The sequence below is a fragment of the Aphelocoma coerulescens genome, chromosome 23 (genome assembly GCF_041296385.1).
Source record: "Aphelocoma coerulescens isolate FSJ_1873_10779 chromosome 23, UR_Acoe_1.0, whole genome shotgun sequence".
NCBI lineage: Eukaryota > Metazoa > Chordata > Aves > Passeriformes > Corvidae > Aphelocoma > Aphelocoma coerulescens.
Genome location: NC_091036.1, coordinates 357,976 through 370,701, shown reverse-complemented (window position 1 = coordinate 370,701; position 12,726 = coordinate 357,976). Strand labels below are relative to the sequence as shown.

The window sequence follows — 12,726 nt, the reverse complement described above, 5'->3', positions numbered from 1 at the left end:
GCTTCCCCTAAAACTTTCCTTTACCCAATTCCAAGCTGCTCGCAACTGATGACAGCAGCTCTCCAGTGAGAGTCACTTCACAAGTGCAAGTAATTCCATATAATTTGATCATTTGGAACTTGTCCTGCCATATGAAAAAGATGAAAGGGTAATAGATCATCAGAGTTGCTTTCAACACAAAATATTTCCCCACACTTTGAGAGGGGTCAGGGCTTGGTGAGTGGCTCAGACTTTATCAAATGTCATATTACCACAGCAGCATGAGAAAGCTCCGTGGAAGTGATATTTAATTTCTTCAGAAGGAAAGGCATTTTCCAGCTATATGTATTTAGTGTTTTAACATCTTAGACTCTCATAATGACATTTTTAATCCTTTTTGCTGCTTAATCTTAGTACAGAAGCAAACCAGCCAAGGCAAGATGTTTGCTAATAGGGGATAATTAACTGAAAAATACTTTTAAGAAAATCTGCAAATTATACAGTCTAGGCAAAGACTAAAAAAGTGACTCCAGTTTCTGCTGTCTGGCAACTCTGTTCTGAATGACCGAGCCAGGTTTTAGTGAGCCCTTTGGGAGAAGCATCCGTTCCTTAAACACCTGAGAACAGGCCTTTGGAGGGAGGTATGGGGGAAACCTGTCTGAGTTGTAGATTGCCACTGGATGCAGTAAGAAGAGGGAAAGCCAGAAATGCTTCACGGGTGAGCACTTGGAGCGGTGGTGGTTCCTGGTGTGCAGTGCAGGGGCTGGATCCACCACCCCTTGGTAGGAGCAGTGGTGCTTTGCTGCCCAGAGTAGGGACAGACCCTGGGACGGGCTCATCCTCCCTGACCACTGTATTCGGGTTGGAGTGTTGGAGCAGGAATTCCCAGGGAATGGACACCCTGGGACATCTTACTGCTGAGAATTAGTGTGAAGCATTGGAAGTGCCCCCACAACAGGGGTTCCAGGGCAGGGCCAGGCACGTGCCCCAGCTGCGCTCTGCTGCATTGTTTAATGTTCATTTCTGTCTCGTGAACGTCACTGAGTCTCCCCCATTAATTTTGCATTGAAGTGTAGGTTTTGCATCAAAACCTCCAGTTCATGTGGCTCCCTGGTGTGGGCACTTTGCCTTTCCCAGCCTGGAGTTGCTGCAATCTTTGTCTCCTGAAACTGCAGGGATCTGCCCGCCAGCAGGTGTGAAGCCAGGGCAATGGTAATAATATAAAATATTAACAATAATAGTTATATTGCATGGCCAGAGAGGAAGATCACTGGAATGTCTGCAATAATCCCAAGTAACGTTTCTGTGTGAATAATTAAATACAAAGTGAGAACTCAGCTTTAGGCTGGATATATCTACCCAGAATGCACTGAAAAACAGCCCCAAATCTGGTTTAGGGTTGGGGTACTTGTTTTATGGGGTAAAAGCACCTTGGAGGTGAGCTGAGGAGGGAAGGCAGGAATGTGTGTGGTGGGCACGGGGCAGATTCTGGCAAAACAAACAGTAGAGTAGCAAGATAAAAGGGTAAGAAGACCTAAAATACGGATCTCTCAACTAAACTTGTAACAATTAAAACCAAATATGGATGGTTCAATTATTTGTAAAGTTTTTTGCCTCCAACACCCCTGTAAACCTGGACCCAGCAAATGCTTCAACACTGGCTGCAAGCATCTACAGGAGTTGCGTTTTATCTGGAACTTGGTGGCACAGATGAGGTGAGAAATGTATTTGTTTTCTGACTAAATTTAAAGATTCTAAAGGGTATTTTATGCGCCTCGCTCGAGGGATGAAGAATATTGTGATGTGTATTTCAAATGAGCCATTGCAAATCTCATTTATTAGTTTCCCGAAATCCCATTCCATTTAAGCTGTCACAGCTTGGGGCCTGCTCGTGCTCTTTCCTCGCTCACCGTGGCGTAAAAAAAACCCTACCCCCACCTCTTTTTTTGTTCCAAAATACAAATACAAAGGAAAATAACATTCCCAGATGAGAAAACAAACAAGTTTAACAAATGCAGAGAAGAGGGAGCAATATCCTCTATTACTCCTGGGCGTGGGAGGCGGCGGGACGCCGCGGTCACGATTTGCTGGATGCCGGCGGCAACGGCGATTTACAGCTCCCCTTCCCCAATCTCCCCTTCCCCAATCTCCCCTTCCCCAATCTCCATCTCAGCCATGAATGTGCCCCAGCGCCCGCGGCCGTGCCCAGGCTTCACCCGGCCGGCTGAGGGAGCAGCACTGGGAGTGGGGCTGTGCCCCTCACGCCTCCCGCACCCACTGCCCCTTCCCCGTGCCCCGCGGCCGCCCCGTCCCAGTGCCGGCTCCGTCCCACTTCGTGCCTATTCCCGTCCCAGTACCAGCCCTACCCCAGTGCGTCCCCACCCCAGTGCCCGTTCTGTCCTAGGTCCTCCCCGCGCCAGGACCCCGTACCCAGTACCCCATCTCCCGCTCCCCACAGCCCAGTACCGCCCCGCTCCCGATCCCCATCCCCACCCAGCGCCGCCTCCCCCGGGCCGGGGCCGCGCATGCGCTCGGGGGCCCGCGGGGCTCGCAGCGCTGCCCGAGCTCCATCGCGAGGCCCTGGAGCGGCGGCGGCGGCGGCGGCGGCGGCGGCGGGGCCGGGCCGGGCCCGCGGTGAGTGCGTGAGGGCGGGGGGCCCGCGGGCCCGGGCGGGGGCGCCGCCGCCATCTTGGGGGGGGCGCCGCGAGCGCAAATGGCGGCGCCGGGTCGGGGCTGCCGCGGCCCCCGCGGCGCGGAAAGTGCGTTTAAACCCCAAAAGGGGCAAAACCACCGCAAACCCGGCGTGCGAGCGGGCAGAACGCGGGTTTAAGTTCTTCGCACGCTGCGGGGCACAGTCAGAAAGTTTCTGAGGTGGCCTTTGCCCAATTTTGACGCAAGAATTGGTGGAGAAAATCGGGGTTATCCCGCCTGGGCGCCGCTCCGGTGAAACTCCGCGGGACTGTGACAACTCAAAAATATTAAAAAACACGTAAATCCAGTGCAGTAGAAACAGTTATTGGAGACTTCCCCAAAACCAGAAAGATTTAAGTTTGAAAACAGAGATTTTATATGACGGGATAAACAAAACCAAAAAAAATCATCAAACTTTCTGGCAGCGAATTCAAAGTGCAGAACTAATGGAATGGGGATTTTGAGAGGGGAAGTCGGTGCTGAATAAATAGAGGGATAAATATAATCCTTCAAAAGTATCGATCGGCTGCGGGTAGGGATCGGTGTGGGACAATCTGAGTGATGCTTGGTGTCAAGAGAAGGGGATTAGGACAGTTTTATGGACTCCTGGTGCCGCAAGGAATCACATTAGATTTATGCTATGAAAACGTTTAATTTATTCAATTACTGCCCAGATAAATTTTAAAAAATGGCCTGTAACTGGGATTAAGGGATAAAGAGCTCTGATACTTTGTGCCAAGTTGTAAGACTTTATTGGTTTGCATTCTGTTATGTAGTAAAACAGAAGTAAAAAGGAGGGAAAACAGGGACTTGGTGCTTCGAACTTTCCTTCCTACACAGCAATTAAAGTACAGTCCGACATGGTCTCATTAGCATTTTGCTTCCTCACTTTATGATCTATAATCTACTCAGATTATACATTTTTGAGGATGGGAACAGTCTTTTCCTGAGCGAGTATTCCTGCTTGGCAATGGGAGATATGTAATAATGATTAATAGGAGTCCCCAGGGTAGTTTGCTGGATTGTAGTCTTATAAAGTAATTACAGATGCAGTTAAAACAGAGGACGTTTTTGGCCTCTGTGCACTAGTTTTGCCCTAAAATTGATTGCACCTTATACTGCAAGTAATCCCATTAAAGCTGAAGGTGTGTAAAATGAATTGTAATTCCCGGTGAGTGCCAGGGTGGAATCAGAGCCGAATTTGAGCTGCTGAGAACAAGCGGGTACAACTGCTGGGCAGGTTGTGCAGGGCCAGCTCTGTTTCTCTCGGCCAGAGGCGATTTATTCTGTCTTCAGGAGTTTCATTCCATAATGAGCAAGTGGCAGGAGGGTGAGTGGGTACACCCAGATGTGCTCTGCAGACCATTCCTGCCCCACTGACTCCTCAGGACCATCCAGGGTGTGTTTTCCTTGCCTCAGCCGTGCTGTTTGTCAGCACTTTTATTACCAGTTCTTTATTTACTGAAATTTTAAGGCTTTTGCACTGATTTTTAAAAGTAGCATCTTGAATTTATTTAGAGCAGTGTCTGTAGTCTTACTTGAAAATATGCTTAAAATTGTGTTGGTTTATCTGCAGGAGAAGGTCTCACTGGCTCTTATCTCACTTTATCTGCATGCAAAGCTTTTATTGGAGATACTTCTGGGCATGACAATATATTCCATTGGTGTTGGGGGATGTGGATTTGAGGGTGAAGCTTCAGTGTAACCCCCTTGTTTTCCATGAGTGCTGGTGTTTTCTGAGAGATGCCATGGGCTGCAAGCCTGATACTGGGACATGGGATCAGATTCTCACAGGGTGGTGATAGAGATCACTAAATCATGGAATAGCCTGAGTTGGAAGGGACCCACAGGCATCATCGAGTCCAACTCCTGGCACAAGACACCCCAACAATCCCACTGTGAGTGTTGTCAGAGGATAAGGTGTGGAGTGTCCATGTTCCAGTCCATGCCTCACCTCTGTAAAGGAAAGTGTTTTGGAGGCCTAAATCCCATTCTCAGAATTGCACAGTTTGAATATCAAGAAAATATAGATAAACTGGATCAAAACGAGATTGACCCACAGCAGTGTTTACTCTGGGCATTTATAGTCTCTCTGTGAAATAACAAGGTGATTCCTGAGTTGCAGTGTCAGTTCTTCCCCACGCTGTTACCTCTCTCTCATATTTTCTGTAGTTTTTAATCTATTTCAGCCTTTCCTCAAGCCCTCCAATTGTGCTGCATGGGCAGAAGAGTGGGAAGAAGGAGCCACAGTGGGATGAAAAATTAGATTGGAGACTTGGGGGGAAAATGACCAAGTGCATGCTTGTTAGGGAAGGCTGGCAGCTGCAGGCTCCTGCACGTGGAAACAATTAGCAGCCAAGGCCAGCAGAGATCTGACCAAACCCTGTTTCTCCTAATTAGCATCACTCACCGTGCTCCATAGGTGGGGTGTGAGGGCAGACGTGCTTTGCTGAATTTGGCAAATTATCTTCCAGAGAATGGTTCAATTTACTGGTAAAATGCTTTGCCCCCGAGGAATGGGTGTTTTATTATTAGGTGTAGCATCTTTTGGCTCATCTCCTGGTTGTTTTGTTTTGTTTTTTTAATTTCTGATTGAATCCAGCAAAGTGATGGGATAAATGCATGGTAGAGCTAAGCAAACAGGTAGAGGTTGTATTCATGAATCACACAGGATTTGTTTTGACAACCCTATTTATGCTGTAGCTTTTAAACTTTTTGAAAGGCTGAGAGAATTGGGATTGTTCAGCCTGGAGAAGAGAAAGCTTCGAGGTGACCTAATTGCAGCTTTCCAGTGCCTAAAGGGAGCCTACAAGAAAACTGGAGAGAGACTATTTATGAGGGCCTGGAGCAACAGGACAAGGAGGAATGCTTCACACTGACAGAGGCAGGTTTAGATGGGATATTGGAAAGGAACCTGTGAGGGTGGGGAGGCCCTGGCACAGCCCAGAGAAGCTGTGGTTGCCCCTGGATCCCTGGAAGTGTCCAAGGCCAGGTTGGATGGGGCTTGGAGCCACCTGGGATAGTGGAAGGTGTCCCTGCCTGTGGCAGGGGGTGGAACTGGATGGGATTTAAGGTCCCTTCCAACCCCAAACCATTCCAGGATTCTGTGATTCTGCTTTGGGTCACTCCTGCAGAGTGAAGGTTTGTAAGGTGTGTGATTTCTGTGTGGCACCAGGTGATGTTCAGGAGTGTGTTTAAGTGTTACAGTGGTTACAAGTGATTCCCAGGGACCGGGATTAGCAGCTCCGTGGTTTCAGGCCTGGAGGAGACGTTCCTGGGGATCCCAGCTGAGCCCCATCGAGTGTGAGGTTTGTGCAGGGCTCGGGCAGTGGCTGGGTGTCCTCCCCAGAGCCACTGCTCTTCCCAAGCAGGAGTAGAGTTGGGGAAAGCAGCTCAGCACCAAAGGCTCTTAATGAAAGCCATCAAACTGCAAGTACCCTCCGTTTTTGCTCCTCACGTTCCATACAGGACCAGAAAGCATTAACTCTGTGGGCATGGCATAAGGTTTTGTGCCTTCTTTTGCGTCCCTCGCATTCTGTGTGGATCAGGTCGGAATGCTGTCCAGCGTGGCACAGAGTGCCCGTAAGGACAGGAGAGAGGGGCTGCTGCCACACGGCCACCACAGTGTCACATAAACCTACAGGGACAGGCAGCGAAGGGGTGTGATGGCAAAGGGGGGCAGTCAGACACGACTGAGGCAGCGCTGTCAGGTGTGCTGATCCGTGTGCTCCGTGGGAATGCTGGAATGCCGGCTGGCCTCGGCAGGGAGAGGGGCTGGCTGTGGGAGGGGCACACGTTCAGCAGCCACAGCCTGTGCCAGTGCTTTTCTTTCGACTGCTGAAATAGATACGTGTGTGTGTTTGACACAGCTGTGTTAGCAAACCAAGATGAGCAGCTCACGGGCTCAAACACTGCTTTGGGCTTCGTTCTAGGATGAGCTGATGGTTCAGAGTAAACTCACAATTTTGCTGTGTGATCTTATGAGATGATTGAGGTCACATTGCCATGGTGCTGTTTATTTTCTCCCGGTGCAATAGCACCTACCATAATCCATATGTTATTGTGTGCTTAGGGGAAGCTTGGAAGGGCTCTGTTGTACAAATGAGCTGGACAAACTCCTAAAAACCCAAGTGCTTCATCTTGTGGTCCTGTGGCAGGACTGAGACACAAAGTGTTGGCTTCTTCTCCATACCAGCTAAGCATCCCTCTCCCTTCCTAGACACTTTTCCCCCTCTAATCTTTCAGAGCAACATTTTCCTTGATTTGTAGTTACAATTTTTCTCTCTTCATGAGAAACAAAAATTAGTAGGAAGTGCAATCGGTGGAGCTTGGAATTCCTCAGTTCTGAATTTTGTCTTTTTTTCCCCTTCACTGACATAGACAGTCTCTTCACGCCGTTAAATGCTTGCTGGTGGCTATTGACACTTTCTCTTGAGGCATTGGTACAATTCCATTGCAGGGTCTGAAGGTTCATTTCAGTCCCTGACTGATGAGGTTCCTGGAGGTGAGGCTGGGTTTTTTTTTGGTAATGGTATTAGTTCAGCCTTGCAAAATATTACTTGCCTGAGGTGAGTAACAGGTTTTGATGGGTGAGTAAAGCATCATCTGTCATCGTCACAGCAAAGTGCAGGTGAGGTGGTTGTGTCTGAGCTCCCGAGTGTTCCAAGCAGTTCTGAGACCAGTTGAGTTGTGCTGCAAGGAGTCCTGATGGGTTTTGTGTGTTTCTGTTTAAACTGCAGCTCTGTTCCTCTCTGGTGGCACAGGAGTGCCTGGCAGATGTCACACGTCGGGTGTCAGACACCGCTGCGGCGCTCCCAGGAGACGGGGGATGCACAGAGCTCTCAGAGCCAGCTCGCTCCGAGTGAGAGGAGCAGCTTTGCTCAGCTCCTGCCCTGTTTCAGGGCAGAAAGGTGATTTGGAGGTTATTCCCAGAGCAGCACAGTATCAGATGGTTCTCTTGATGCCAGCTGCTTCTTGAATGGGATTTCACCTCCTGGTCCATGGAAGCTCAGCCAGAAGGGCTGCAAACTTCATGTTATTATTGATTACAGTCTTTGGGTTTATTGTACCATTGCATTCCTCACCAGAGAGAGACACTGAAGTTCTCATGTTGTTGGAAATTATCCTGGCAGCACCTGAAATGGAATTTCTGTTGAAATGTTTCTCTTCCCATTAAGTCTGATGGTGTTTATAGAAGTAGAGTGAACCCCCATTCACCCATTCAGCCTTCACCCTTAGTTTGTGTGAACTTGTGCCCTTTTTTCTTCCTTTTTTTTTTTTAATTTTTGGTCTCCTAATGAAGGTAAGATGGATGTTAAAAGCCAAAGCTGTTTTTTTACAGTAACAATGAGGTGGTTTCCCAAGGCTGCATTGGTTCAGGGGCAGAAATGAGATCAAAACCTGAGTATTTCTGACCTCTTCCTGTGGATTCCGTGTCTAAAGATAAGCGTTGAGGTCTGGGTGGGAGCATATTAATTAGGCTCCATTATCTCTGCCAGCCTGGCAATCATTTATCATTTCATAAATCCGAATCTGCAACTTGGAACTGAATGACTCATCTCAGTTTTGCAGTATCTTCTTTTGCCTTAATGTTTCTTAAAATGCTAAAGATGAAAAGAAATCACGAATTGGGACGAATGAGGAATGTTCGGGCCTGACTGTGGTTTGTCAAAATGTTTCAAGTTAGTTTCTGCTCTCTTTTTAATTGCACTGTTTACTTCCTTTTATTGGGTTGTCTTGATTTTATTGTAGATTTTACTGATAGGGATCATTACAAGAAAAGCCATTTCTTTATTATATTTTTCTGTGGGTTTTACTGGATTTATAAAATGCAGATGAGAAAGACCGATTATTTTATCAGGTCTTCTCTGGTTAAGTTCAAGATTATTTTCTACATTGTTATTTTTGACAGTTTTCCTGGCCCAGTTTGAAGTAAATTATCCAAGTTAACTGCTTCTGTCCAAGTACCTTCCAAACTCCTTCTCCCTGAGGGAGCTTTGTAAATAGTCTTGGTGCTTGAGCTTCTTTATTTTTAAAGCCTGAACGCAAAGAATAACATATAAAAAGGGATGGGTTTGCCCTTGTTGAAACTGGCATCCAAACATTTGCTACAAACAAATGTTTATAGATGTACAAGGCTACATCAAATATTAATATGTCCAATACCACGGACACAAGGCTCATTTAGTCCAATTCCTGCCTCTCCCTGCAGCCGTGGGGATGTGGATGTGTTCTGTGACCCTGAACACGGACACCGGCTGCAGAAGTTCCTCACCTGCTGGTGCTCGTTGTTTTTCTAGTGCAAATATAGGTGTTCTGGGGCTGGGGTTGGGCTTCCCCAGCTCCCCTGGCCGCAGGAGCATTATGAGATTGTGGCAGGAGGGAGCCCCAGCTCTGTCGGCACCGGTTTGGGCAGAACCAGAACTGTTCATTCGTGTGCAGGAGCGTCACTGCCCTGGAGTCCTGCCCCTACAGTGCCACGGGCACCTTCCCAGCTCCTCCCTGGAGTCCTGCCCCTACAGTGCCACGGGCGCCTTCCCAGCTTCTGGGCACAGGAACTCTGTCTGGAACAGCACGTGGAGCTTGGAGATGCTCCTTGCACTGACCTTCTGCCATGACACTGAGCTGTCCCATCAGATGCAGCACGGAGCCCCTGGAGTCTGCACTGGGATGCTGCTGCTCCTAAAGAGTTTGAGGGAAGTGAATGGGATGGAATCCTGCAGGAAGCTGAGTCACTTAGAACTATAATTTCTCCAAAATGGGATGTTTCTCTTTGTGTTGAAATGGAAATGATGCTCTGTCTCCTTGGGGCTGCAGAGGAGGATGGGAGCCTTTCAGAAGCAAGTCCAGCATCTTTGAAGCTTTAAGAAATACAATCTTTAGATAAAGAGCGGGAAGAACACTTGGGATGAAGCTTTGATAGGGTGTGGAGGCAGGATCCCGAGGCCAGGAAGCATGCAGGAGTAGAAGACGGAAAGGGCTTCTCCATTCAACAAGGAGCCCTGCTTCAGAAGGAACCAAAGCTTTCAGACTGAGGTTTCAGTGAAGTGCAGATTGCTCAGAAAAGATCTCAGACTAATGAAGTGCTTGGAATAAAAGCTTTGGAGTAGAGCTTGGAAATGCAGCCACCTTTGACTTGCCTCTTTCATTCTGGAGTTCAGTAGCTCCATAATGAAGACAGTAAAGAAGATCAAGGAGTAATCTTTGCAGCTGTTTGCTCATTAGAAAGGTGTTTTTTTAGTTTTGTTTTGGTTTTTTTGTGGGTTTTTTTGATGCTTGGTTGCATTTGCAGGTCAGGAATAATAAAATATGCACAGTAACACTATTTAACACACTTTAATAATTTTATCTGGACCAGTAAAGTGTTCCTTCATGACCTATGTTTTAAGCTCCAAGGATGAATCTCTGAAGTTTGCCACGTATCATTCCTTTTCCAAAGCTGCCCTGTGTGTGTCTGGAGGGGTTTTCTAGTTCTGCATCTGGATTTCCTGTGATGTCCTTGGCAGGACAGGCCATGTATATGCAGGGCTGTGCTGGAGGGTGTCAAGCCCCTCCCTTGTTCCCAGCTCTGTGTCCTCTCCTCAGTGGCACGGGGAGATGGGAGTGGGGGTTATGGTCAGTTCACCACAGGTTGTTTCTGTCGCTGCTCAGGGAGAGGAGTCAGTCCTTCCCTGCTCCAGCAGGGAATTCCTCTCGTGGGAGAGTTTTTCATGAACTTCTCCAATGTGAGTCCATCCCACGGGCATCAGTTCTCCACAGATTGCTGCAACGTGGGTCACTCTTCCCCGGGGTCAGTCCTTCAGGCTGTTCAGCATCACTTTGTAAATCACCTGTTTCCTTGATTAAATTACTCACTGTTTCAGTAGAGCTTCTTCATAGATAATATCACAGAGTCATTAAGGTTGGAAAAGACCTTTGAGATCATCAAGTCAACCAAGATGTGCCTGAGTACTGTTGGAGACCAGTGCTCCAAAATTAAAACATTACAAATAAAAGGGGGTTTTCCCTACTGAGGCGGTGTGGCAGCACACAGATGATAATTACTTCCCTCACAATGGGATACTGAGTGTCAGTTAATGAAAGTTTGTAAAGGACTTTGATAGAACTCATTTCCTGAAAGGTGTTGTAACATTTTAATGTAATAGTTGTCTTTTCTTTGCTTCTGCAGTGCCCAGACAAGCCGTGCCCTGCTGCAATTCCCAAACCTGTGAGCAAATGGATTGCTTTGAAAATGGAAAGATTTGTACTCAAACGGGCTCCCAGCAGCACAGGGAGAGGTACAGATATTCCAGATTTTTCCCATTTTTTGTTTGAAAGCCTTTAAAGGGAACATGGAGTTGCTGTGAGTAGAATGAACCCATCAGACCAAGTGTTACAGTTCTATATCCAGGAAATCCTGCAGACACCATTCATTTCCTCAGGTCCTCAGCCCAGGCCTCCTCATTCCAAGAGGTTCAGAGACACTGGGAACACTGCAGGAATAATGTTGCACTTTTAATTTGATATTGTTTTTAATTTTGGATGTTTAATGATATCAGAGACATTCCAGATGATTGCAGAAACGGGAAATAATGGAAATCTTACTACCAGCAGTGGCTGTCAGGTGACTGAGGCTGGCAGACCTGTCAGACGTCTCCGGAGGAAGAGAAGATTGCCTCTGGATTCAGAGGATGAGGAGGAAAATGCATATGAGGATGAGGTAAATGAGGCTGTATGTGCTTCCTTTAAAGAGAGCTGTGAAAAGCAGAGGCAGTTTTTTGTCTCGGCGTTCCTTGTGCAGTGCAGACTGGGCTGAGGGAGGTTGTTCTGTACCCAGGGGATGGTCTGGGTCTGATCCTGATTTGCATCAGTGATGGGAAAATCTGTTCTGAGGAGTCCCAGGGGTGAATGAACTGCTCAGGTGAAGTGAAAGTCAGGAGTTCACAGTAATAAAACCACACGTCTCCAGAATAACTGCACTCAGATACTGTTGTGTGATATTGAAGATCACTGTCAAACCACAGGGTTTGTTTGGGTTTTATTACTTGCACGTACTCTCACTGCACCACCTGAAACCTGTATTAATGGTGCATAAATAGCAGTACCTCAGTCCTGAGCTGATCTTCCCTTCAGTTTCCTGCAGCCCCTGACTCCCTCTTGGGGCCCTTTGTGCCCCCCTGTGCTCTGCTCCCGCTCATCAGAGTCTCTCTGAGCCATTTTATGTTTGTTCACATAGTGCAGGGCTCTGTGCAGCAGACCCACTGGGGTAGGTGTTTGTGGGCAATAAAGCTGCAGCTCTGCTGTCATGAGCAGTTTAACTCATCGTCTTGCTCAGCTTTTCTCTGTGATGTGGGTGAGATGTTTTAAGGGATGGATGTTTTCAGAAGTCCTTGTGGTCTCTCTCTTCCCCCTTCTCCTCATCAGAAACTGCCCCCCTGTCCCTTCTGGGGAATGTTTGGCAGGCAGCTTTGGCACATTTTGCCTTTTTTTGGTTTGCTCTGAGAAATGACTGCCTGGGAGGAATCAAACCCGAGTTTGCAAACGCACAGAAGAAACGGGAATGACAGTCGGGCTCGGAGTGTGACACAGGGAGACCACATTGTCTGGGGTGCTCATCTGTGACAGGAGTTACTTGAAGCTTCTGCTTCCTTCAGGGCTTCATAGATTCCTTTTTTCCCCCGTATCCATTCCCTGGCATAGATGGACGTAAGAAAGGGAAAGGAAAAAAGAGTGTTCCAGTGAGGCTGCTGACGTGAGCAGCAGATCCTGCATTGCAGAAAGCAAATCCTCTGTATTGTAATGGAGATTTTGGTCCTGTGCTGCTCTTCAGCAGCCACGTTTAAGTGAACTTCAGTAGCCTATATGAAATAACTTGTACAGCACTTTGGGATACCAGGATCAGCGTTATCTGTGTAACATTCCCTCCTGATGTTCTTGCAGGGTTGTTCAAGAGACAGCAATGCTGGCTAATAGTCCTGTTAGTTACCTGTTACATCCGTGTTGTACCTGCATGGTGAGATGATCAGAGGGAGGGAAAAACAATCTTGCTAAACTTCTTTTTAACGTATCTGTGTCTAG

At 47.5% G+C, this 12,726-nt stretch overlaps 1 protein-coding gene across 11 annotated transcripts in view; it reads left to right on the top strand.

Annotated features, from left to right (window-relative positions):
- Window positions 1–12,726, top strand: part of LOC138122039 (lethal(3)malignant brain tumor-like protein 4) — a 42,953-nt gene that overhangs the window by 562 nt on the left and 29,665 nt on the right. For 3 of the 11 annotated variants that reach the window (XM_069036128.1, XM_069036136.1, XM_069036127.1), the window contains exons 1-3: window positions 1,618–1,694; window positions 10,838–10,946; window positions 11,208–11,368. In XM_069036128.1, coding sequence (XP_068892229.1) covers window positions 1,626–1,694; window positions 10,838–10,946; window positions 11,208–11,368 — 339 coding nt within the window. In that variant the 5' untranslated portion in view covers window positions 1,618–1,625. Of the gene's footprint in view, window positions 1–1,617; window positions 1,695–2,504; window positions 2,614–5,099; window positions 5,164–5,207; window positions 5,314–10,837; window positions 10,947–11,207; window positions 11,369–12,726 lie in introns of those variants that run through there. The other 8 variants (XM_069036130.1, XM_069036137.1, XM_069036135.1 and 5 more) reach the window with 8 other exon arrangements.